The sequence below is a fragment of the Takifugu flavidus genome, chromosome 22 (genome assembly GCF_003711565.1).
Source record: "Takifugu flavidus isolate HTHZ2018 chromosome 22, ASM371156v2, whole genome shotgun sequence".
In the NCBI taxonomy this organism is placed as follows: Eukaryota; Metazoa; Chordata; class Actinopteri; order Tetraodontiformes; family Tetraodontidae; genus Takifugu; species Takifugu flavidus.
In genome coordinates this window covers 8,347,333-8,374,333 of record NC_079541.1, presented here as the reverse complement: position 1 = coordinate 8,374,333, position 27,001 = coordinate 8,347,333, and the positions used below count along the sequence as shown (strand labels likewise).

The following is a 27,001-nucleotide window of genomic DNA, read 5'->3' as shown; positions in this document are numbered from 1 at the left end:
ACACACTTAATTAATCTTTAAATCTGAAATCCAACATTACTACAGGTTGCCAGCCACCATTTGGGTTATATGTAATAGATAATAAAATATATATATCAACTGACATAATTTTGTAGTCAGACCCAAAGATAAGGAACCAAGTGAGCAGAGATTTCCCATGATGCTGCAGTGTTTTTGGTTGAATGCTTGTTGTTGTGTGGGTTGTTGACCACGAAGAACCTGGGGGTTGACTGAGTGTCAGGAATCTGCCGAGAGGATGAAAGCGGAATATGTTTGTGTCCTCCCGGTCGCGCTTGATGTATGTTAATGGAACATGCCTGTGTTCACCGAGCACGCAGAGGTGGTACGGTCTCGTATCGCTGTTGTGCAGGACAAGCGTGTTTGTTTTACTTTCCATGTTGTCTGACATGTGGTTGACTGATAGCATTCAGAGGGCTGGCAGGACCAGGTGTGATGATCTAACCAGCTCCCTGTGGCTCCTCTGTGTGTGTGTGTTTGCGTGTGTGTGTGTGCGTGCGTGGGCCCCACAAATTTAAAGGACTGTTGGAGGGAAAGACTTGGTTTTAATGTTGAGGTTAGAACTGGGTTTAGGATGGGGTCAGGGGGTTAGCTGGTAGGGTTAGGGAGCTAGGTAATGCATTATGTCCATGAAAGTCAGGAAGATTCGTGTGTGTGTGTATGAGAGAGAGAGTGTGTGTGTGTGTGTTTTTACATGAAAGATACCGCTGTGTCACATGACGTCAGCACTGCGGTTGTGGGTTTGCTGCGAAAATAAACATACCAGGGTAGTGCTGATAAGAGGGGTCAACACCTTCCACCTTTTTGGCATCACACACACTCACACACGCACATTAGGAGCCATAAAAAAAAAACTAGGCAAACTAGGCAGGTCAGTTCTGAACAACATATCCATTGTAAAAAAAAAAGTGAATTCACAAATAAGTATTCCTTAAACACTAAATTTGAAAGCAATGATTCAGTCAAAAACATTTTAATTTCCTTTGAGAAATGATCATTTTCTTTTCCTTTTAAATCAATTCACTCATGCTATTGTTAGCAATTTTACTATTGAATACTAAACACCAAAAACTAGAATAATACTATATTTAGGTGCCTTTTATTTAAAAAAAAACAACTAAATCACAACTGCAACTGGTAATAATTCACATCCTCATAAACAGAATGTCCTAAAGTCTGCAGCTACATGCAGGCTGGACGGTAACGAGCACAGAAGGAGACTTCTCATCATAGCCGAAGCTCCTTGGAAAAGCAGAACGTGGCCGCTGCGTCTTATGCACACAATGCTCTTATTTAGCTGCGTGAAAGTGGTCGGCAAGCCACCTTCGCCGCCTGCCTCGCATAAGCTGGAATCAGCTGCTCACTGTATATTTAGTGGAACTCTTTCTGCAACTCCAGCAAAAGAAACCTTTGAGACACAGCTTCGCACAATCCTCACGGGAGGGTTTCAAATGTGGCAAAAGCATATTTTGCACCAAAGTAAAGCATTTAGCAGCAGGATGTCTTCAGATGGTGTGAAGTAGCTCTTGTCTTCGCCATGACTCCAGAGCTGCTTTGGTCTGGGCCTCTCTGCATCTATAAGCTGCTTTAATAACCCTAGCCTAACCCTCAACCTCAAAAAAAAAAAAAGAATTTTGGAAGGTAAAACCACAAGCTGAGAGGAGACTTTGAGAATAATGTACTTTAAGAGAAGAAAATGGAAGGGCCAGTATTTTAACCACAGGAGCCTTTTCACCTTTTCATCACTTGTGTGAGATTCAATGGCCGTCGGACAACACTGAAGGCAGTTAGCGTTACGGCGAAGAGCTGCGATGGCACGCAGACGCATAGCTGCTCTAAAAAATAAGATAAAATTATAGATACGCAGATTCCAACACCGACGCCATTTTGTGCCAGTTTGCAGACTGTTGCCATTTTTAAATGTGCGTACTCCTCAGTTGTTGCTTCCTAGCGCTTTTGTCATCAATCGCCTACCAAAGTTCGGTTCCAGTTCTTAGTCCCGAACCTGCCAAGTAAGCTCCAACTTTCCTGGAAGTGTATTTGCTCCACCCTTATTCTTAAGAATGCATCGGGTGTCACTCGTGCGGACTCCCACGATGCATTTCACCTCGAATCGTGGAAGCGGCACAAATGGCTGCATGTACTTCAAAGCACAGACAAGTATGTACTCATTGTGGAAAAAGGTGAGAGCGTTTCCCGAAATTATTTGCTAGCTTTGTCTGCGATTTTATTTTTATTAATGTATTTGTCCGATTCCAACTCACCGCAGCTTGAGGGATTGCCTTGCCGCGTGACTCCCACGTATTTTGAAATACCACTCAAAGATGAACACACCTCCAAATCAGTGAATATTCAATCTTCTTTTATCAATGTTTTCCTCAAGATAACATCTGATATCGTTGTCGCCGCCCTCTCTCCACACATATCAAGCGCAACGATCCGGCTGTTGAAATACCTCAAGAAAAGTGGTGGCCAAGCATCAGGGTGCAGAGCTGCCCGACTTGATTTTTGCTGATGGAATTGAACCTGAAGTCGACTTCTCTGGTGTCGACTTTGGGGGATTTCTATACTGTTAAATAAGGCCAGCGGTAGTCTTTTTTCTACCTCCAGGAGGCAATTATTTGCAGTGTAACCTGACTAGGAAGCAACAAGGGAGGAGGAAGGGAGGTGAGAAGGTGTCTGACGATTTCTCAGAGTTTTTGCTGTTAGCTTATTCCAGCTACGTTCCCCAGAGATGCAGCCTCATCAGAGGTGGATTTCCTAACAATTCCAGACAGCGTTGGGAAGTTGGTCATTGGCCAATATGCTTCGATTCGTACAGCTCAGCAGGCAGCAGTCAAAGTCAGATCATTAACCGTTCATTCACGCGCAATCCTGTAGTTGCAGGTTTTGTCATGATAGCGCATGATTAAAAACATGCTTGAAGAGTTGCTGCTATTCTGCACAAGTAAGACCCCCCCCCCCCCAACAACACAAATGACCGTCGTGGGAATTTAATCCGAAATATGAAATTGGGGGGAAATGAAGTACTAATGGATAAAATAACCATTTCATAACAATCTCATTTATACAGACTTGCCCTAACTTGAACCCTCCTATAAAAGGGTAAGTTTTGGCTCAGCTTACAGACCAGAAGGTGGTATTTTCTGTCGCTCTGATCTTTCCGTTACGAGCGGACTTGTGAGAGAAGGAGAGAAGTGTCGTGTTTTGATTTGCCTCCCACCTCTACTCTGTTTATTTTTGACAATACTGTAAAAAAGGGGAAAAAAAGGTTCCGGTTTACCCTGACGCAGCACTCTGTCCCTCTGATTTCAACACATCTCTCTAAACTGAACCAGATGCAGACTTTCCATATGACCCCCCACCCCCCAATGTCTGACACATACGGGGAGACCTATAGAGAAGAAGAAAAACATGTCATATTATGTCTGCCTAATGCAATCCAAATGCACGTTGGCTCATCTGGTTCTCACCAAGCCGCAGGTATCCTGATAGAACACAGACAGTTCCTGGTGCTGAGTTGTGTTGCGTTCACAGACCAAAGTCTTTCTTGCTGTTGAGCTTTTATTTCTACCCGACCTTCCTTACATTTCATTTGCACGAATTAAGGCAATTGGTTGTTTTGATAAATTGAATTAGATAATTACGAGAAGGAGACTTCTACAGATAATTACACACAAAATTGTTCAAGACTTTTAAATGTGGGATTTTTTTTTTAGATTCTAAGGATTAGAAAATTGTTCCTAAGAGACATTATTAATGGAGAGAATCATTAAAAACCATTCACTTTCACCCCTTCAATCCATGCTGTTAATCTTTATATGTTGTCATTGAACATTAGTGATATCAACTTTTATGGATTGAATCTAATGAGTTCAAAAAGCTAGCTTCCAGAAAATCATATTATAAGGGAAGTTGTAACATGACCTCTAAACAAATAAATTGGAACGATTTGAAATTTAAAATAAAAAAACGCCACCTGGTGGTCAGTCTCATTTATGAAAATCTGATAAATCTTGTTAGCTTCAAGTCCAGCTACGAATTTCAGAATGTTTTAGCATGTGATGGCCGTGCTGTCTGTGGCAAGCAGAGCTAATCCTCACCGTAATCAGTGTAACACATCAAAGAGTTGTTGCTGACCCACAAGCTCCACACAGTGAGTCTGATTTTGACAGAGGCTAATCCTCATTGCGTCACATTCCCCCAACAGGAAAAAAAAACCTGCTACTTGTGCCATAAAAATCATAAAAAAAATAAACAAAACATGCAACTGTGATACAGATTCATTGTGGGAGTAAGAAAATCTGAACAAAATCCAGTACAAATCCATTTCTCCAACATTGTGTAACACATGTAAATTGTGTGTATGAAGTGTATCTGATGGAGCTTTGATGGAGGATTTTTCTTCCTGTTTTTTTCATAAGATTTCCCTTTTTTTCTCTACTTGTCTTACCCTGACCTCTTTCTATCCTTGTGTCAATCTTAAAGGATCTCTGCTTACTCATGTTGTAGGGATTTGCGTTCTGGCTGCATATGTTAACCACAAGGTGACAATCACATTTGTATCCCCAAAATGCCTATAATATATGTGCACACACACTTGCGCGCTCCTCCTCATGCTCCGTCTGTCTGGCCTTAGTAATCACAGTTTTCCAGAGTGGCAGTTATACCTTTCAGAGGAGGTCAACGCCCCCTCGAACAGTTTTTGGCCGACTTTGGTCTACACTTGACAGTGGAAGAGAGAGAGAGCGAGAGAGAGAGGAAGGGAGGAGTGTCGCTTGTGGGAGGGGAAGGAGGTGGGAGTGAATGTGAGGAAGGAGAAGCATTCTCAGTTTCTATGAGTCCTGCTTGCTGTAGGCTACAGAATGAGCACAGTTGTTTCCCTCTCGGTCTGAGAGGCAACTGCTGTTTTTAGTTCCTTTTCTTTTCCTTTTTCTTTTTTCCCTTCCGGTCCTACTCTGGAACTCAGCAGGAGTTCCTGCACCTTTGTTTCCCCTTTCCTCTCAGTACTTTTTAGACCTTTATCATTCTTCTGTTTTATCATTGTTATTATATACTTTTTTGCCTGGGAAGTACCATGCCGGTGGTTGGCGTAGCCTCTAAGCTAAGGCCACCGTCCGCTGTGGGCACCAAGCCAGTGCATACCGCTCTCCCCATCCCCAGCGCAGTCAGAGCAGCCACCTCACAGGGCTTCATGGCCCAGCAGCAGGAGCTCAGGGCAAGTGAGGGCGATCCGAGGCTGTCGTGCCAGCTGTCGATCAAGTCCGAGTTCCAGCAGGAGAGGAAGCCTGATGGGAAGTCCCGAGCTAAGACAGAGGAGAGCAGGATCTGCAAGGTGAGTGGAGAGACGTCGCTCGGTTCTTCTGATGCTCCGCAGGTGTGAGCTCTTCCAGACTAACCCAGCTCGATGCCAGCAGGTGTCTGACCGGCTCTGTAAAACACGTGCGATGACTCACGTAAGCTACGGTGGGATGATGCTGCAGTTTGTTCATCATCAACTTCAGAGGGAAGTAGATGAGTCACCCTCTACTGTCGGTGTATTACCTCATGCCAAAGCTGTCTCTAATTGGAGGGTATGCGTGTGTTAGTCCCAGTAAATGGGAGGTTAGCGGTTCGGCTGTGTGTTGTGAGGTTCCGGGACGATCCGGCCCTTCTCTTCAGAGCGGTGGACATCCCTGTCTCGTGCATGCTATTTTCCCCTGCTTGTCTCCCTTGGAGGGTAAGATTTCAAACGTATTAGCAGCACCGCCTCCTCATTCCCAGAGCGCACCCGTAATAACCTTAACAGCGTTGAAATGTTGCAAATGGCTTAACAGACACAACAAGAATATAGCTGAGCGGTTCCCCATATTGATCTCTGGCTTTCCAAGATCCTTCTTTTTTTCAGAAATGTCTGCTTCTTCCGCCCGATCCCAATACCGCGCACACGTTCCCGAGGAGGAGGGAGATTTTGAAAGTCCCCGCCAAATAGCTCGAGTGGCCCATCCCACATCCATGAGTGTCAGACCGAGCAAACTGAATCTTTCCTGTTTGGCCGGTCGACCCTCCCCCCCCCACCTCCTCTTCTGCCGTTACAAAACTTCCCGACGACTAAACAAAGCTGCTGGTCTTCCATGTGACCTACAGGAAATGTTGGCAGGAGACATCAAAGTGCGGGTCTGTGCTCTCCTGCCTCTAAATCCTCACAGTGTGAGTCCAAAGCACCTGCAGGGTGTTGCGTTATTGACCCGCTGATGAACCGGCTTCCCGGTTCAGCATGCTTATGCAGCTGGATTTTAAAACTTGATTGGATTGTTGTGACATACGTTTTTGTTTGTTTGAGAGACCTAAAGTCTCTTTATAGTATCGCCAAACATCCTCACCAAGGCTACGTCCATGTGGAGGACGAGCAGAACCGTCTTTCCTGCCCTAGCCTGTCAGTGTGGGTAACGAAATGGTGGTATTGAAGGAAGGGTTAGTCTGCCTAATGTTGTTGTGTTGTCCCGAAGGAGATTATGGGCTGACGGAGTTTCAAAGGGGAAAAAAGGGAGAGAAAATGATGTCATTACTCCTTCAGATTGACACTCCTTTTTTTTAGTTTGTAGCATTATTATCTAGCAAGGCCTTTTGTCCGTGTGTCTGTATGCATATGTGCAGTGCATGACTGTGACTTCATGCTTGTTTGTGCACATGCACCCCCCCCCCAATATACAATACTGCTGGCGTGTGTCGACTTGTTTCTCTGGGGTCAAACAAACTCGGTGAGTTGAAGAGATACCTTTGTATAAGGTGCTTGCTACCTGCTTTGTTAAGAAGCTCAGGTAAAAGAATATTTCGAATTTGTTTAACCTGTGGAGAAAAGTTCCCGGGTGACTAATCCGACTGAGATTCTGTTCCGGTACAGTCCAATCTGCAGCGCATGCTTCAGGTTCTTCCATTGTGATTTGATTAAGAAAGCTTGTATTTAGCAGATGTAGCCTGGACTTCCAGGATGACGCAGCACTGTGCAGGAAGTTATCCTTATTGGGGTACAACTGAGCCCAGACCCAGTTGGGTTTGGAAGCCATTCAAAACCAGTTGAATCATTAATCTCGGCCGTATTTATCCTGTCTGTGTGGGTTTTGCGCTAGATAATCCTTTGCCGAACCTCTAGTCTGCCTGGATTAATGCAAGTGTGCACAGGTTTTATCCGAGGTGTGGGTATACAGGGAAAGCATCACCTGTCAATCCTTCCCTCTTTTTTGAGAAGCAGATCTCCCGTAAACAACGGAGACACAACCGACAGAATTTAAGGGTGGGTCAGGGTCTTTTGATTGATTTGACTGATTGGTTGATTCAGCGTTTACATGCTCAGGTTGTGTTGGCGCTGTTGTCAACCCATGTCAGACCGGTTTTGGTGTCTTCCTCTCAGGAGTGGCTGATTGTGTACACAAGCCGGGGGGGTTGTTTCTTCTATTTTTGTGAGGTTTAGTTGTCAGTGAATTGTCATCCTGGAATGTCGCTCTTCAAGAAAAGAGTGTTGTTGGGTTTTTTTTTTGTTTTCTGTTTTTTAATTCTTTTTTTTAAACACATCGACAAGCACCAGGCACACTCGCTCACTTAGAGAGCCAAAAACATCCTGTTGATCCTTCTATGTGTGCGTGTTTTTATTGTGTACACTGGTTCAGTTATTCGGTGCGTTGCTGGTTTCTTTTGGATGCGAGCATCGGCGGTTTCGACGCTGGAGAGGCTTCGGGGAATAATGTCAGGGTCCGGTGACTGTGAGTGAGTAAGCAAAATGTAAACATATCTCTGCTTCCTCATGTCTCTTGCTCTGGGTGGGCCTCTTGGCCTCGCGCTCTCTTCGGGACCGTTTTGCTACAACTTCATGATTCCTCTTGTTCGGGAAAGGGGGTGGGGGTCTTCATAGGCTTTCTTATCCTCAGGATTTATCTCTCGGAGTTCCTGAATGATCTCATAGAACTTTTTTTTAAAGAAAAGGACCAGTAAAAGTGAACCGGATTCTTCCGAGTGTTCTGCTCAGGCCATTACTTGATTGCGTTCTCACTTCCATTAAGAATAATGAACTTGTTCATGCTGTTCGACAGTGATATATATTGTTTGTAATAATAATATCGGAACGACGTCTCATCTCAGAGTGGAAAATGTGCGTTGTGTGCCAAGTATACATGAAGTACTATTACTATGGCAGCAGATGATTGTCTGCAGAAGTCCAACAGCGGAATCTTTAAGTGGTCTGTATGTAGGTCTGGGGCCAAGAATTCTATCCCGTGGTTCATCCTATTTACTTGTTTAGTACCCTGATCCTCTCTGGTTGCTGTGGTATCAGGTCTGTTATAGTTTCCTATTCAATTCTATGATTGCTTTTTAATTTAGTGGCCTAATCTCCCGGTACTGATGTGTTGTATATTCCCAGTACCACCAATGCTGCGAGTCAGCACGCACCAAGAAGGTGCTACGGTCTGATCACTTCCTCTCTTGTGCACCTCCTCACCCACAAACCAGACACTCTGGTCTGACAGCGCTGAGAGAACACAGAGAGCGGGCCGACCTGTTCCGTTGGACAGATCAGGATGGATTGCACACGTGCGTCTGAGCGGCGTCCCGGCCATGGGTGGTCCCACTGGCTGCGCGTCGCGCTCCATATCTGGAAGGGACGCTGCTGTCGCGAGGGAGGTGTGAACGCTAACGAGCAGGAAGAGCCTCGCTGCTATATTTGCACTTCTTCCAGCCAGCCAGCTCAGGAAGTGCTTTTTAGGACGTACTGTGAAGTGCCCCGGGGTGTTTCTGAGGCAAGCCGCAATAAAGATATCAAACCTTAACTTGATGTGAGAGTAAGCAGATGTGAGAAAGGAAAATAGAAAATATGCACTGCACGGTCATGATCATGTGATCTTTGAAGCACAAAAGATCCACTAAAAGGAAGCTAATGTTATTATTTGCTTTAGTCTGCAAAATTCCTTCACAATTCATTTGATTGCTCAGTGACCCCCCCTGGGTCAAAACTGAGTATCTGAGACAATATTATGCTTCCCAATGCTCTGCCCCCCGATGTATTTGATTGCATTTCACTCTGTTGGCAGCCTTGGAGGGAGAACCCGCTGGTGTTTACGTTACAGCCACACTGGTTAAAAATACCCGTGGACGTACAGCCACGCCGTTGACTCGAAAACACGGTGGAAAAAAAGACCCTTGCAAAAGAATTCCGTGCACAAAAATCTCTGGATAGCTGCTGACTCTGGACAGATGTTTACCTTAAGCATGAATCAGCAAATTATTTTAATGGTTGTTTCTCTGTTATATAGTCTGGTATTGTATTGACGTTGATTTGATTACATGGTGATTTCAGTAAATACCAGCCCGAGGCTCCGTCATTCAACAAATAACTGAGATTAACATGAACAAAGTGTCTCATTGCTCATTGTTATTGCCACATCATATTATTTGCTTCCCTCCTCGGATGTTTTTTTTAACTCGACAGGCCTGATTGGATGCAGGAAACTGTCTCTTTGTGTGGTACAAAGTAAACCGGCTCTCCTGCAGAGGCTGCTGCATGCACACTCACACACACACACACACACACACGCTCCGGGCCTTGCGCAAGTTCAAAGGTAGTCCCGCTAAGCGATCCAAGAGACGGAGGCTTCACGTGTCCGTTAGTGCCATAAAAGACGAAGCTCCAGCGCAGAGGAGGAAGAGGAGCATTCATTACAGACAGAAGCACGTTTTATATGTTGTACGTTACAGCGCGCGTGTCTGGGGTGTTTTATGCCGAAGAAGCTGCTGCAAGATGTGTCTAAAAAAGGAGAAAGCTTAGAGGGTTGAAATCCGAAACGTTTCATTTGTGCTATGTCCCAAAAGACACAAAAACAAATATCAATACTTCAGGAGATGAATAATTCTAATAAACACGCTGCAGCCAGATTGTTCCCTTAAATCACTGCTCGTCAAATGCTAACAGATTTTTGGTTTCCCTCTCTGTACACACTTTATGGAGATTATTTATTTTACCCCTGCAAACAAATATTAGGCAAGAGCACCCTCACCAGTGTGGTAATCACTGATGAAAATAATAATCAAAAGTCCAAAACTGGGCACAAATACTGCAAAAGGTCTCGAGACTTGAGGAGTTTTTCCAAACCTTGAAGATATTGTCTATAAATTATATTTGTCAATCCCTAGTGGGGGGCGGGGGAGGGCTTTTCCCGGTCACCCGTTCTCCTGCACCGTCTTCTCTCGCCCCTGTGTTCTCAGTCATTCCTCTCTTCTCGTCATCCCCAGCTCTCGGTTTTTCCGCTCGGCCTCCTGTCACTTCTCCCATTCCCAGCATTCCTCACCTGAGTTCTCAGTCTAGCTTCCTCTTCTCTTTCTCTCCCTGTTGAGCTCTTTCTTACGTTTCCACTGCCTGCAAAGCAGTTGCTGGTATTTTCCACCGACCCCTCGTTTGCATTCTTTTTCCCCTCATCATCCTTTTCTCTCTCTCCCCCTCTGTGATATTCATAATTACAAAAGCAGCAGGAGAGCAGTGACACTCACCTGGCCCAGATCTCCCGTTCCAGCTGTTACCGATAACCTTTCCACTTCAATCAAGAAATGCTAGAGACGGGTGACTCCTCTGTCTTTTATTTGTTCCCCAGCTCTACAATCACCTTTTTTCAACATCTGATTCTTTGCACTCTGATCCACCTTCAGGGAAACATCTGGAGTATTTGCAAGCAATGTCAAAAGAGTCCAGCTAATCCCGGACACAGGAGAAAACTTCCTAGCATATTCCACAGCACGTGTTAACAAGGACCATCCCTCCATGGATGTGTGTTGCCTTTAGGTATGCAGGACGAATGGATGATGTTTTGAGTCCGGATCCCTGGTTTTGACTCACAGCTTACATAGCAGCAGCAGTAGACCCACTACTGCCGACATCATTAGAGCGTTGTGAAGGTGTTAGCTCTTCGTTGTAACTGTGAATTTAAACAAAATGTACAAAAATGCTGATGATACGCTAATGGCTTAGAGGTTGCTACAGCAAGCACAAAGGACTGGAACATGACACAAATCACCTCCTTTGGGAGCTAATCCTTTTTTTGTAACCAGGTGCAGCCTAAGTTGTAGTATCCCCGTGCGCAGGGTCGTAAAGGTTTAAAAGCAGAACACAACCATAGCTTATTCTTAAGGTTCTTCTCTTCCTCCTTCTACTGATCATTAATTTATTGCTTTTATTTGTATTTTAGGTGGGCATGCATTTGAATTAACTTTAGCACCAGAGAGCCGTCTCAACAAAGAGGTCATTTACAACAGGTGGTAAATGTATTTTTTTTACCCTTTAATAACTTAAAGACATCTACGCGCATCATGAATGGAACCTCACGGCCGTTTTTCTTGTACGAATGTAAAATTTTACAGCGCTTTGGAAAGTTGAGATTTCAATACTGAAACACAAAGACAGACATCATTTAGCTTTGCATTGGCCAGACACCGGGCAGGCTGCGAGATGGCTCCAAGGGATCGTAGATCACGCAGGTCGTGTCAGACACATTGATCCTAATGCGGAGGCCCGAGGCTCACTCAGTGGCGCGTAACCCCTCTGACCGCCGGCCTGTCTGTGCAGCTTTGTGGCAGCATTTGATGTGTCCGTGGCCTTTTGGTAGCAGCAAATTGAGTGTGAAATGACCTATTGCAAAGAGACTTGTGGCTCTGTGTCTACGTCTGCTAATATGCATCAATAAAAATGAAATTCAATGAGGGATTTTACAATAGGAATAAATTATAAAGAAGGAGAAATGGTGGTTGCATCTTAATGCTGGTGTTTGGAACAGAAGGAGTATGAATGCTAGTGGGTTCTTGTTCTGCTTTAATCTGGGTGATATTGTTTCCTTTCTTTCTGAGAAGGTAAATAAATGCAGTTTTAATCCACAGCGTGATCTATCACTCAACACTTTTCTGACTGTGTCCCTTGGATGTGACACTGTGGAACTAGATTTTCCTCTTATTTAATTTTTCCTGTCGCATTATTTCTCCCGTTTGATGCAAATGAAATCTGCTACATCAATAAATGTCCAGCAAATTTAGACAGTTTGTGTCTTTAATAAGACTTAAATTCTCCGTCTGAACAGCCTTAACTCCAGAGATAGCGTGCTAAAGTCCAATTCCACCCATTGTCCCTCTGTCTTCTGCTTCACTCCCCTCCTGGCTGATAATGCTCTGCTGTTCGGACTCGTACATTTTCTCACAGGATAAATCACACTGGACTTTTTTATTTACTGGAAGATGTTTTTGTTGCTCCCACGTGGCCGCTCATTCCTGCTTTTTTGGACGCGCTTGCATTTTGTTGTTCCTCTTTCCTCTGAGACCCCTTTTGAGGTTCTACTCATTTCCTCTCCCAGCCCAACAGCCTTGATTGTTGTCACTGTAAGAAGATGTTTGTTACAACTTGTTTTTTTCTGTAATCCACATTAATGACCCCTATTCTATTTAATGTCATTCATTTTAGACCAAAAGCAACCCCCCCTCCTCAAAAAAAAAAGAAGAATGGTCATGGCTTCAGGATGAGGGTTTCTGTATGGAGGTTTGACTTATTCCAGAGTTCCTTTTTGCAAAAGAGCCAACATGTTTCCGCACAATCCCATAATGATGACAAATCATCAGTCCGTCTTGGACTGGAGATGCGATTATTTGAGTCCTAATGACAGGACAAGATGTTCCTGGTGCCACTTACCTGAGTCCATGTGCACGTTTTCCATTGGCGGATGGCTAATCTAACCAAACCCATCTGCCTCTTTAGACAGAAGGAAAAATTTTGTATCGGAGGTTTGGTGGCAGCAGCTCAATCTGTAAGTGACTTCGCTGGGGATTCCCAGTTCAAGCCCCGATCCGGACAGAACTCCACAGGATGTAATGGGAGGGGCCAGGACACCTTCAGATCACCGCTGAGGTACCCTTGAGCAAGGTACCGAACCCTACAAACGTGACTCAGGGGTGTACCCTACCTTTGCCCATATGCAGCTAGAAGAGGCTCCAGCACCCTCCCCTGACTCTAAAGGGATAAAGTGGTCAAGAAAGAAATTGAGTACCAGTTTTAAAGGCCTTAGATGTATAATAATGTTGTCGACTGCGAATGGACTGAATGAACTAAAGGTCGGTATTGGATTTGACCCTTGAACTTGGCAGACAGTGGTCACTGCTGTAGTCTCCATAATACCTGTGATCTTGGTATTTGATTGTCTGTAGCAAAACCGATGATGTGAAGTCAATAACAGAGAGGGTGGAAAATATGGGGAAGATTGAACGAGGAGGGGGGATTAAAAAGATGACCTGATTGCAATTAGAGTGAGTCAAGAGGATATGATTCATATGGAGAGGTTTACCGTATGCGAGGTACCTTGGAATAAGCTGAGTGGTGCAACAGGCTGGAAGGGTCAGAAAAGCTCACAGGGACGATCTTAAGATGACTTGAATAAAAATTGTGTTTCCTCAGCGTTTGGAGGGACCTGAACTCCTCTCATCACAGAAGCAGCACATCTGTAGGTAAGCGACTCAGAACCCAACAGTTAAAGATGTGTTCAAGGAAATCTAGCCTTTCAAAAGTGATTACAATCTGGACCAGCTGTTTCCTATTAGGGATACACAGCAGTATCCATTTTATGCCGGTAAATCCACACAGGTCAAAGGGTCAACGGGGTCCAGCTATTTAGTGCATGTTATCCTCCATATGATCGTCTTTTTTTCCAAGTTCATGTGAAATTTCCAGGGATATTTGGGAGCCACTCATGTGAAGCATCCTGCAATTAGACTGAGCCGCGATGCGTGGCTGCATCACGCAGAAACATCTGGATGGTTCTGAGTAGGATTTCGGAGATCAGGAGACGTCAGCCTGTCGTTCGCTGCGCATTTCAGACAGCTGATTTATATTCCTGCCAACTTGACAGCAGCCATCAGTCCAGGAGGTGGCTCGAGTTGCAGCGGTTAGAGGGGAGAGATTGTGTAGGCAAAAAAGAACTATGTATATGAAAAGGTTTATAGCTTTAGCTAATGCTGATGTAGGATGGATGGTTAAATCAACTCAAATTTTCTCAATTCATGTCGCGTCTGTTACAATCAAAATTGTTTCGAGGCGCTTTCCAGAATCCCAGGGCCTGACCCCCAACAAGAGACAGTGGCAAGAAAAAACTCCCCTTTAACAGGAAGAAACCTTGAGCAGGACCATGCTCATGTAGGGGGACCCTCCTGCTGATGGCTGGCTGGGTAGAGAGAGAGGAGAGGAGAGGAGAGGAGAGGAGAGGAGAGAGGAGAGGAGAGGAGAGGAAGGAGAGGAGAGGAAGGAGAGGAGAGGAGAGGAGAGAGAGGAGAGGAGAGGAAGGAGAGGAGAGGAGAGAGAGAGGAGAGGAGAGGACAGGAGAGGAGAGGAGAGGAAGGAGAGGAGAGGAGAGGAGAGGAGGAGGAGAGGAGGAGAGAGGAGAGGAGAGAGGAGAGAGGAGAGGAGAGGAGAGGAAGAGGAGAGGAGAGGAGAGGAGGAGGAGAGGAGAGGAGGAGGAGAGGAGAGGAGAGGAGGAGAGGAGGAGGAGAGGAGAGGAGGAGAGGAGAGGACAGGAGAGGAGAGGAGAGGAGGAGAGGAGGAGAGGAGGAGGAGAGGAGAGGAGAGGAGGAGAGGAGAGGGGAGGGGAGAGGAGAGGAGAGGAGAGGAGAGGAGAGGAGAGGAGAGGAGAGGAGAGGAGAGGAGAGGAGGAGAGGAGAGGAGAGGAGAAGAGAGGACCACAAAAAATACAAAATGTTTATTTAAAATGTTATAAACACCTTCACTGACCTGGGGGAGGGCAGGGAAAGTGTGTCTGCTATTTTCTTGACTATGCTGTTTAACAGGATATGTGGGTTCTCCACATGACTTTTTTTTTGCTGCACATAGATGTTGGATAATGATGAGGAAGAGCAAGGGTTTATTTTAGGGCCCCTTCTCAGTGTCCGCTGGTCAGTCTCAGTCAGAGATATTCGAGGGCATTTGAGGTAACATGTAAGAAACCTGCAGACCATGACTGATATCTGGGTCACCCTCGGAGCAGCTGCATTCCTTTCCTACGTGGACTTCCGCTCTGCCTCTCAGATTATAGGCTGCTAAGCAGGACTGACTTGCTCACTTGTTTGAGGTGATGATGGAGCCCATTGAACCATGTTACTTTTGCACGTTGGATCGAGGGCTTAATATTAATTAAAACCTATTTTTTGGTCTTTCTGCAGTGATAAATTGCTCTTGGATTCATTTCAGGGCACAAACCTCAGCCATGAGACTAATAGCAAAGCTGCGCTTATAAGCTCACTTTAACCCCACTCTGGGAAGCTTCTGCTGCTTTTGGCGTATCAGCATAGCGTGTAATATAATTTAAAACCTATGCTCAGCAGCATCCCGCTAATGGATTTAACAATACCGACATGTGTTGAATAAAACCTACAGGTTATGTCATGAACTTTTAGTAAACTAACAGTTACAGGGCAACAGCACCTGGCAGCTCCGTAACGGCACATCTATTGTTATCATTGGTACCTTCAGGCTCTCAAAAGAGTTCCAAGGAAATATGACTTGACTCATTGCATTAACATCTCAGCCAGGACAGCTTCACTAGCGCCACAATTATTTCGCACATGCATGAAAGGCGGAAAGTGTTACTACAGTGTAATGATTAAACGTAATCTCTCCGTTCCAGGAAGCTGACATTTTCAAGATTTGGCCGCAACGGCCGACCTTGTACTGCACGCGCTCTTATAAACCTTTCATCTGTTCTAAATAGAGCAATGGAAACAGCTCAGGACCGTGAGCAGCGGGGGAAAAACTGATCACTTTTGGTCAGTTATGGACATTTTCTTTGGACGCAATCTCTGCCCGTGTGTGAAACTAAAAGTTTAATGAAGTTATTTCACTTACTGCCGAAGTTCGGTGTGTTTTGTTTTCCACACTTAACCTAAACCGCCTAGGATAAAACTGCCTTAATACATTATTAAGTTAACTTCAGAGGATTCTGTCACCACCAAGAAGGTGGAAAGAGGCATGCTTTAATACCAAATGAGTCATTTTGTCAGCAGACAGTCGACGCATCAGGCCATGAGGGGAACGTTAGGAGGGAATTATGGGTACATTTTCCACCATTGTCCTCAAATCTGCCAAGCCTAAACACGGAGCTAAGAGAGCAGCCAGTTTACTTAGTGGCTGCACTCTGTCTGCTCAGCACAAGACACTTTAGCTAACGTTCCGGGCTGGCGCATTAGCCACACGGCATTAAAGTATGTTTGCCTTGGAGGTGGCAGCCGAGTTGGTGAGCCGTGCATGTCGAGTGGTGCGCTGTGTAATAGCGTGCCAGACGGAAATGGGTGCCAAATGCGAGGAATTACATCTGCGGTTGTTTCAACACGAGCCCTGAAGGGGTCGGAATGACATCCCGAGGTCAGGAAGGGTGTAATTAAAGGAAATTTGTTTAAATACTTGAACATATTTATTGATGCTTTCTGACATGTGGACTTGTGCAACTCCTGCATCAGGACTTTTCTCCATCTGTCCTCACTAGAAGAGTCATAAGGAGGATCCACCAGTGCATACTCCTGAATGTTATTATATGCCCTTTGCAGGATGTCATTAGCAACCGTCTGAGTAGGCGTCTCCATTTTTCTTACATGGCACCTAATAAAATGAACTCTCATTTACTGTAAAAATGGCTTTTTTATACCCATTTTGTTTGTCCTGAACTCCAACTTCAGTTTCCATCATGTCGTCACCGTCACTTGGGCGCTTTCCACAGCTCGTCCCTGCGTTTTGCCACTGAAGTCTTGGGGGGAAAAGATGGCGCGGAGAGTCACGGAAACAAAGAGGTTTTCATATGAGGTGGAGCGCTGAGAATGAAAAGCTTTTAAATGCTTTTGAGCAAGGTATTGGCCCTCCAAGTTGGCAGGATTAATGTATACCTTATTATTAAACTGTGCCCAAATAAGACATGTACGATTGTACTGTGGCTCAAGTATTTAATAACAATGTCCTTTTAAAGTCCTTTGTACATTCCACTAGTCACTTTATTACTTAGCATCTAAATCAGTAAGTATCTGAGTCAAAGCAAACACAATAATCTGGACAGAAAATAGGGTCAAGAATTAAAAAGCCACTTTTGGAAGTTTTAATTGAGTTGTGATGCAGCGGAACAAATTCTGCTAATTGCAATATTGAATTTTGCCAACAAAATTAGCAGAAGCAATCTGAAAGAATCAGTCAGAGCCTGAACGTGTAGCCGCATATTGTCTATATTTTTAAGCATTTGTAGTTTTACAACACTGCACAAGTCGAGAGAGGTTATAAAACGCACGGGTGGTCGCCTGGGTCAGCTGAGAGCGAGGGTTTACACCGGTCAGCTGCCAGGGGCCTCGGACCCCCACAGTGGTCCTTGTAAACAGTGAACAAGTTCTGTGTCCGGCTGCTTGTCAACGCACCTTGTCATTCCTCTTCATCCATGAGCAAAACTTCTGATTTTCAACCAGTAACTTTACTAGAAACCTGGAAGTAGCACAAACTCTCATCCACCTAAATCACACAGGCAGGAACAAAATGCTATTTTTACTCAAATATGTTGCATTCAGCTGCAAAATTGATAAAAATCTGCACCCAATAAGAGAGCAGAACACAACACGGGCCTGGTGAGCAGGTGGGAGTTAATGAGTCTTGTATAAAGTTGAAGGGATGAGGAGGAATGTCACATCCAGCATCAGATAGAGTTCAGTGGAGGCCTTTGCCTGACAGATGTCACAGTCGTGAGGACGCTAGAGCTGTGTTAGACTCTATCCAGGCATTTCATTAAGCGGCGGTTAATGGAGACCACAGTTTTTCCCTCACATTTCTTCATGGTTTGTGAATTCCGGGTGGGAGCGGTGAGGCTGAAGTCACTGCTTCAGTGGTCAGTTTTTATAGTGGGAATGTACGAGAGGACTTAAATTGCATGTTAGCGGATATTTTGGATGGAGAAAAATCAATTATTTGCACAGCTCTGGGATTAGTTTCGGCTTGGTTTATAGTTCAGTTCTCAGAGAGTAACATTGTTACAAGGTTTAATGAAGAAATAATAAAAGAAAGTCCCATTAAAACATATAAACCAAAGTGCCTTGTAAAGACAAGGCCGTGAGAGCAGATGAATTTATAGCTGTTATGTGAATCATTGCGCATCATTCTTAATACTCGGTAAATGTACGCGGCAATTAAGATGCAAATTACGCAATCAAAGAAACTATTTACTGCAGTGTAATTGAGGTCAATTTTTCTGTTAAATGAGGAATTACCCCAGAACTTCAAGGAGTAATTTGACTTTACGACAGCTTGTTTCTTGCTTTTGTGGTTCTGACTCCAACCAAAATAATAGCAATAGTCTACCCCCAGAAATGAACCACTGAGAACAGGAGAATGTTCTATAACTGCCACAGGGAGCAAATTTCTTCAATAAAAATGCTATTATAGTATCAATAATATATTTCAGGCCTTCAGTGCATCCATGTGTGTTTTATTTGAATTATTTCCATCATCATATACTTGAGGCCAAATGAATAAGTAAAAAGTAATAAAAAATACCACCCTGATCACTGAAACTGAAAAGTTTCAGCATATTTCATTATACTCTTATTAAATTAATACATTATTTTGTGACATAGCAAATTGCAATCAGACATCTGGCTTTGAATCTTTTTTTGTTTTTCTATGATTTCTTATCAGTCTCTACTGTGTCCAGTTGGAACAGAAATAAATGTGGCCTTTTCCAGATAAGCGCGCATTCCTCGAAGCACAATGAGTTATTATAGGTAACCGAGAAGCACGACTTCTTAAACATGTCTTAATGGCTCTGGGGAACTTTTCAGGCCTCTGCCGCTGATAGTGTTGCTTCATCAGCAAGTGAAAAGAAGCATGACTCCCACAGCCTTCATCTCCCACCAACACTCAAGATTAAAAGTGTAGCTGCTCGTGTTCCTGCATCGTTCACATCTGGAAACGACGTCGCTTCACTTCAGTAGCTCCCCTTAACTGATGGAGCTACACGCCGCTTTGATGTTTGTGAGGCTGAGACTTGTTGCGGCAGGAGGACGTGACGAGGCTGGAGGATCTGGTCTGTCCGGTCTCTATCTGTCCCATGCAGAGAACTTCACTGAGCGATGTGCCTTAAAAGATAACCTCGTCGAGAAAGGAAGGCGGGAAGTGTATTTCTCCAGCTTCACAGTGGAAAGAAACTCTTTTTCTAATATCTTCCTTTGAGGACTGTGTATCTAACGTCTAGAGCGTCAGCGGTGACAGACAGAAAACTGCTTAATGTATCGGTTTAAAGCAACAGTTTGACAGCTTCAGGCCTCCAAAGTTGGCACATATATTTATTTTTTTCTTCAGAGGAGTCTGGGGTGGGTGTGTGTGCGGATGAAATACAATTCTTTAGCTTTAAGACATGCTCTGTGTGTGTGTGTGTGTGTGTGTGTGTGTGTGTGTGTGTGTGCGTGTCTGAGCGAAATAAGATATCTTACAAAAGCAAAAGAAGCAGCTGAAGCTACCTGCACGCTAACAAGTGAAATGAGATATAGAACTGTGTCATTTCCATCTGTTGTGTCTGTGCACATGTGAAAGGAAACAAATAACGATGGTGTGCGCCAGAATAACCCTGTTGAATACAGTCGGACCATTTGTAGCATCTGAAAATTCAGTACAAATGAGTATAACAATTGACACTTTACTTATAAGTGGCTGGTCTTCACAGTTTCAAAGGACTGTTTGAGGGTTGAGACGTGGTTTTAAGGCTGAGGTTAGGATTGGGTTTCGATTAGGGTTAGAGAGGGACTTGGGTTAGGCCTAGAAATATAGTAATGTTTGTGTGTGTGTGTGTGTGTGCGTGTGTGTGAAGCTGTCCATGTTGACATTCCTCCCTGAGTCTCGTCCTCTGTAGTCTCCTCCAGTGATCGGCTTGGGTTCCTCAGACACCTGCGTGTTCAACTGGAAACCTTTTGATAATAAGTGACCCATCCATACCTGTCAGCCCATGACATGCACCCCCCCTCACAAGCCCACCACCTGTCACATCACTTTGAAGTCGTTTTTCCAAGGGTGTCTATAACAGAAACCCCAAAAAATGTTTTCTGTCGACAACGTGTTTTCTTCAGTGAGGAGTCTGTCGGGCAGAAGTTCAATGTTTAACATTTGAAACAGATGGCTGCGATCATTTACCAAAGCACCCACCATGATGGTCACACCCAAGACCTCCGCACCCTTTTGGCATTTTGGAAACTCCCTAATTCGGTATCATGTGCATCTGGATGAGAAATGCCCCGAATGAATGTGATGAAGGGATACAGAATTCCGGTAATCCCCCGATATCTTTGGCGTGTTTTGCCAGTCTGAACCATAAAGGCAGCTTAATGTTAATAAATTCGATTCCACGTGAACACGATTATTAGACTGCACATCCTGTCCAACTTTGGGCCCTATCTTTGTCCCGGTTCCCAAGGCGATAAGGCAATAATGTAACAGTAAACACGTTTGCACAATCGTCCCATTCAGTAGTGACCAGGTGTGCTGTGGTGATCTTCAAATATGAACCCCTGGTGGCAACAGTGGTCATTAAAAGCTGAAAGAATCAAAGTCTCTTTTAACTTTTTATCAACTTTCCTTTTTGCTTCAATGCATTTGTAAAAAAAAAAAACTATGTTTAAACATATAGCAGGTTCTTGGTAAACCTTTAATATCCTTGTCTTGTGCTACTCCCCCCCCCCTCACATGTGGGCCTCCAACTCCAGCTGTTATGCAATTTCCCATGATGCACTTGGGCTGTCAAACTTTAAGATGGAAGTCAGAGATTGAAACCCTTTGGGACTCTGTTCTTGAGATGCGCATACTTCTAACAAGACAGAGATGGAGAACGGCTCAGGGGGAGACGGACTGCGCCGGGTCAAAGGTTGAATGTTAACCATCATGTCGGTATCAGCCAGAGATGGTCATCTTTCTTTTTTGTCTTTCTTTGTTTATATTGTTGAACATAAGAATAACATTTCTGAATAGGCTGCAAATTTTGTTTAATCAGAAGGAATTTACTCAGGAAATAGTTTTGATAGCCAATATTATGGAAGACGGATTAATGAACATATGTGTTACAAGTTCTAGAGTAACTTAAAAAGTTGTTGCCCAGCAACCTGGAGAGGAAGCAATGTTTTTGAAAATACAGGCTTTCAATTTCTTGTTTTCACCATTCATTTTATACCTGTCATAATGCTATCTGTGTTTTTAAACTTTCTACACAAAGGTTTTCCATAAATATGGATGGCACTCCTCTTCCATCCAGGAATGAACACAAATACTTAAATAGAAACTTTAACGTTCATCAAGTAAATTTTATCTTGAGCTCCTTATCCTTTGTCCCTGAATGAGTCACCAGCTCCTCCAGGGCTCCTAGATGAGCATTTAGGGGTTCAGTACCTTGCTCAAGGTCCCCTCGATGGTGCTCTGAAGGGGAACTTCCAGTCTGTAGGGGACTAGGCTGAGAAGTGGAGGGTTCTGGGTTCAAGGTGCTTCTTATAGTATGGGCTTGAACCAACTGGGTTAAAAAGTGCAATGTTTGTAATGGGACAGCTATCACACTGAAATCAAAAGTAGCTGGGACAAGAGTAATGCACACCTGCGCTAGCAGCTCCCTATGGAAGAGTGATTCATTTTGGACTCAACAAGACAACCCCAGCACAACAGGCTGCATTTGTCTGTGGCAAAGTTCTTTTTTTACATTTCAAGGTCTTTGGCACACAGTGGCTGCCGGCAGCTGCTGCAGGGGAGGACGCTTTGCTTTTCAAACCGCCCCGAACATAGGCGCAAAGGAAGGAAATCACGAACGGGGGAGATGAAAGCTGAAAGGGGTCGGGGATGGCAAATCGGGGAAGGAAACAACAGAATAATAAAGAGGATATGAAAGCCTTGCAAAGCAACAGAGCGAGCCACGAGCTGCCACTGTCAAATTCAAACTTATAGTTTGCATTAGAGATACGAGCTGACATTGCCTGGCAACCGGAAGCCTGAAGTCATCGAACTGTCATCTTTTACATCTGGTCTCATTTCCTGCTCGACGCAGATTGAGAGGAATGAGCGATGGCTCTCAGAGCCGCAGGAAGGGAGCGTTACCGTGGGGATATTTAGTGGGGATGCTCCACAGTCTTTACACAGCTGACTCAAGTATAGCAACTTCTGTCCTCCTCCCCTCAGGTTACCTTGGTGACAGAGCCCGTTAATCCTCTAACACACTGACTAGATTGCAATCATGCTCTCGATTCAATTAGTCGGGTCTGGTTTGTAACAGATTAACAGCTTTATTGAAGCTGTGATAATGTAATGACAGGTAATAGGAGGTGTATCTCTGATGTAACATTGAGGAGATAAGAGATACCAGAGCTTATCAGTGACATGAAAGATTAGTCCTCTGGTATTTGTTGAAATTTATCTGTAATTGGTTGGCTAATGATGTGTAACAAACATGCAAGCTACTGCTTCCACTCCGCTTGTTCTGTGTGAAAAGGAAATGCGTGAATGCCATATTCTCATTTTTTTGAATGATTGTTTCCAGCTCATGGTTTCCCCTCCCTAGTTATTTTAATGATTTTACGCACGTCATTCGCCTTTAATTGTGTTTAGCAGTGATCACAAGATGTTTTGGAAGGCTTTGAGGTTAACTGGGTTTACTGGCCGCTGGATACTGGCCAGCTTGTGATTTGCTCCTCATGACAAACTCAAAAAAAGGGCCTTATGCAGCTTTTACAAAGCAAATCGTTTTATGCAAGAAATAAGGATTCTATTGACTGTCACATGAGTACTTGGTTCAGGCGTTAACTTTTCCTTTAATGCTGATTAAATTAATGTCATTTTCTGCTAAGAAACCTTGCCATTCGTGACACAGACTCCTTCGTCTGTGCTCCACAGAGTATCTTGCCAAACCTTCAACACCCTTTTGAAATCAACCCTCCTTCACACAATCAGGATATCAAACGCCGCACGGTGACAAAGACCGCCTGCTGCAGCAGCTCTTGTCACATTTTCAGGGCGCTGAAATCAAACAAAAACAAGGTGCCAAGATTAAAAAGGTGACAGCCAAATAGCTTGTAGGTTCTGGCTGTAACAAACAAGTGAGACAATTTATTACAGCTATAGAAGTCGACCCAATGAATATCATCCAACATTTCTGGAGTCATCAATGTCATTTCTACCGTAAAAAATTTGTGCTGCTCAAAGAAATGATGCGATGCTAATTGCTGATACTGCTGAAAAGGTTGTGCGGTTATTTGTATTTCTCTTCCAATAACAGCTAGACTGACCCATCATATCACCTGACTGGAAGCGGAATAGCACTGTGGCCCCATGTTTCAAGAAACTGGCAGCATGTGAATCATGAGGATAAGGCAATGGTAACAGAAAATCCAACTCCGGCGGTACCTCCTTCCAGGCTGTTTTCATGTTAATTTAATTAAACTGAGAGTTTAACTGAGAGTTAACCTTCGACCCTGCTGACCGACTCAACTCTTACACCAGCAGTTATATAGCAGTTGTTTTAATTATTGTACTTCCCTGATCTCTGCCTATTCTCTCCTCTACCTGTCCTCCCCCTTCTCCTCTCTCTCTACCCAATCAGCCATCAGCAGGAGGGTCCCCCTACATGAGCCTGGTCCTGCTCAAGGTTTCTTCCTGTTAAAAGGGAGTTTTTTCTTGCCACTGTTGTTTGTTGGGGGTCAGGCCCTGGGATTCTGGAAAGCGCCTCGAGACAATTTTGATTGTAACAGAGGCTATATAAATAAAGATTGATTTGATTTGATTTGAGAGTGAAACTAGGGGGGGGAAGAACATCACCGAATTCTCTGACTGCAGGGGGGTTGCCTTGGATCGGAGACATGAGTCTGATTTATCTTTTATTGTATTTGTTTGTATTGGTATTGATCAGTATTTCCCTGCAGATATTACATACATTGAAGTTGGTAGAAAGCAGCTTTTCTTCATAGATTAAATCGCAGGAAGCAAAAGAAATCACTGCAGAGCAACAGACTGGAGAGAAATCCGTTTGTTGTGATGCTCTTTTTCCCAGCCTGTCTCCTTCATTCCACCTTATTTGTTATTGATGGATTGATCAGTCCATCCTTTGTTGTGTAATTCCTTTTGTGACTGAACATTAGCGCTGGGACTGTCTGTAAGTTACTCTTCAAAGCCCAGCACTTTCACTCTCCCTCAGCAATTTAAGGCTTTACGGAAGTAATTGACCATATCAGCTTTTGATGTGCTGCACTGTTGCGCAACATTCCGATGTGCCGGCTGCCACATTCCTCCGGTGCTCGCGGTAAGGTGAGAGAGGGGCCTCTCCGCCACTGCTAGTTTGTTTGACAAATAGTCAGGGCCGAAGGTCGAGCCCTGAGGACTACACGCTTGCCTGGCTAGAAGAAGCTTTCAGAAATGCTCATATACAAACAGAGTGATGGCTGGACTGATGGATCTGGAGCTGCAGTCAGACAAACCTGACAACTGATTGGCTCTCAGAGATGTTTTTGTATTGTGCAACAAAGACTGGCTCCATCAACTGAAAAACTACACTGTGGGGATCTAATATCAAGGAAAATTGTCCACAATAAAACCAATGGATGATTTACAGATTGAGAATGACACATTTTCTTTCTTCAGTGGCTTCCTGCTTCTGCTGGCTCGGAGAGTTCAATGCCAAACACATATTTTTCAATGTCTTTAGATGTAAAAGATGGGTTTTATCCATATTTCCATCACTGTGGGCCTGGTCTGGTGCACTCAATCATTTGTGCTTTGCTGTTGCTTCTGCAATAAATTCATTTATTTTATACATAATTTTCCATTTTGTACAGCAGTGATTCTAAGACTGCAAGCTCAGTTTTCCCTAAAATGGCAAAGATGGATTGGGAAAAATATGTGCTATTTCTGGGACTTCGGCGACTCCCCCATTTTGTCTGCATCAGGGCTTGAAACGAGAATCCGCCGTGCAAATGCGCCAAAGACGAGTTCAGTTCCTTCAGTCGATTGATGACTCGATTAATTTTAATTTTGCCCCGTAGAACCTGAGTGTCCAACCACCTCAGTGGGACTGCATAGAACAGCTCTTTTCATTGCCTAAATGCAATTATTTTGTCCTGCCCCTGGACGCTCAGCGTCTCCGGGGGTGAATAGAGTGGTGGCCTTGGCCTCACCCTGGCTTCAGCATGACTGTAGGATCAGTCAAAAGGCTGAGTCGCTTTTTGATTGACAGCAATTTTTAGATACTTGATTGTCACTTTAGCATTAGGAGTCCTATTCATTTGCACTTTAGCTAGGACTGCTAGACCCCCATTTGAGCACCCAGCAGCCACTGATTCCACAGCAACCAATTTAATAATCTAACAAAACCAAATCCTGCTGCAGGGGAAGAAATGCTCTCCACAAATAAGAACCATACCGCACCTTCTGTGTACAGAAGGTGAGGTTGTGTTTACCTGCCCGACCTGAGCTCACCTCTGTTGGAGCGATCATCAATAGTTAAAGATTGCAGGAGCAGGAGGTGATGCACGCTCCTCGCAGTGATGCTTTTCGGGGGCATGCTGAGAAATGTGGCACAATATGAGAGGGCAGGTGTGCCTACATTTCCTCATGTAGGCACGATATTTAGACCAATAATGAGTATTACAAGCAGAATCAGTATTAAATTGATATATTGAAGGAGGCGACAGGAACTGAAGGGTGTTCAAGTGCCAGATGCTGCTTCTCGCAGGGACACTGTTCAATCATAGCCATATTTGTTTAGTTAATACTCCCCCATGGCTCTCTATAATATCCCTTTCAGTTTACCAGGGGGGGGGGGGGGTCCTTCAGTATTAGTAAAATGTACCACAAAAATCAAGCTGCCCAGGGTCTTAAATTTCAGGGGCCCAAACATTCCAAACACTTCATCTGGGTAGACTGTAGCAATTTTTTTTTATTGGTGAAAATGACTTTTTTTTACTGGCAATGTTGATTTACTCTCGTTTTTTGGGAGCAATGGACGCTTTGACGTCACGTGGCCTCAAAGCCACTGTGGAACAATTTTGGCTTTAGTGGTAATTAGGGGGTTGCCCACTCAAGAAGTCATCATGGTTTTGCAAAACTAGATTTTTCTCTTGCTTTCATATCCCCATCAAAGGGAGTTAAAATAGTCTGGCTTGGTGATATTTTCAAGGCCAAAAATATAACAGTCAAATGACTTTATTGACCTTTGTGGATGATGGCTGCCATTCAAATTTGGTTAGTCAAGAAGAAGAAGAAGAAGGGACCTCAAGAAAAGAAAAATAATTTCGAGTTTTATTGGAAAACAAAACTGAGTATCCATGGAGATAATGATTAAACCACTCAGTTTGACACTGTGCAGATCTGAATTTGAATTAATCAAGCTTTTTTCGGTGGTGGTGGTGATGGTGGTTTTGTACATTCTATGGTCAGGTGCCCAAGCCAGACCCTGCATGACTTTAGTCTCACATGTTGACATAAGTGGTTACATTTTTGTCACATTTTTAAATTTGCTGCCGTTAACCTATATCTCTCAGATCTCCTAATGGTCCGAACTTGCGAATCGGCAATAAAATGCACCCTAAAGTTGTTCTCTTTTCTCTCGTATGTCCGGATTTTTACAGGAAAGGTGGTTTTCATTTTGAGAAATCCATACTGCTCGCTGATTTATGTGGTTTGGGCTACAATTCCTAGTGGATCTTGCCGTCCATACTGAAAAGCGCTCTGCACTACAGCCTCCCAGCAAACTGCCTGTGTTATATGTACAGTATATTTATATGTCAAATGCAGCTGCAGCCGAGGTTTGCCTCTGCTGAAAATATATCCATAAATAAAAATGAATTGCTATCAGCTTGTGGCAGTATTGTTTGTGGGACCATGGGGCAGCTACATTTTATTATGAAAGTAAATCAGGCATAACCGCGGATTTCTAATATTGCCCCCATCCCCCCCAAATCAAAATCA

At 44.0% G+C, this 27,001-nt stretch overlaps 1 protein-coding gene across 8 annotated transcripts in view; it reads left to right on the top strand.

Moving 5' to 3' along the window:
• The window catches only part of nav3 (neuron navigator 3), a 282,063-nt gene that overhangs the window by 142,512 nt on the left and 112,550 nt on the right, over window positions 1-27,001 (top strand). For 6 of the 8 annotated variants that reach the window (XM_057021869.1, XM_057021872.1, XM_057021870.1 and 3 more), the window contains exon 1: window positions 4,867-5,353. The exons of the other annotated variants lie outside the window; for them this stretch is intronic. In XM_057021869.1, coding sequence (XP_056877849.1) covers window positions 5,096-5,353 — 258 coding nt within the window. In that variant the 5' untranslated portion in view covers window positions 4,867-5,095. Of the gene's footprint in view, window positions 1-4,866; window positions 5,354-27,001 lie in introns of those variants that run through there. 8 annotated transcript variants of the gene reach the window in all.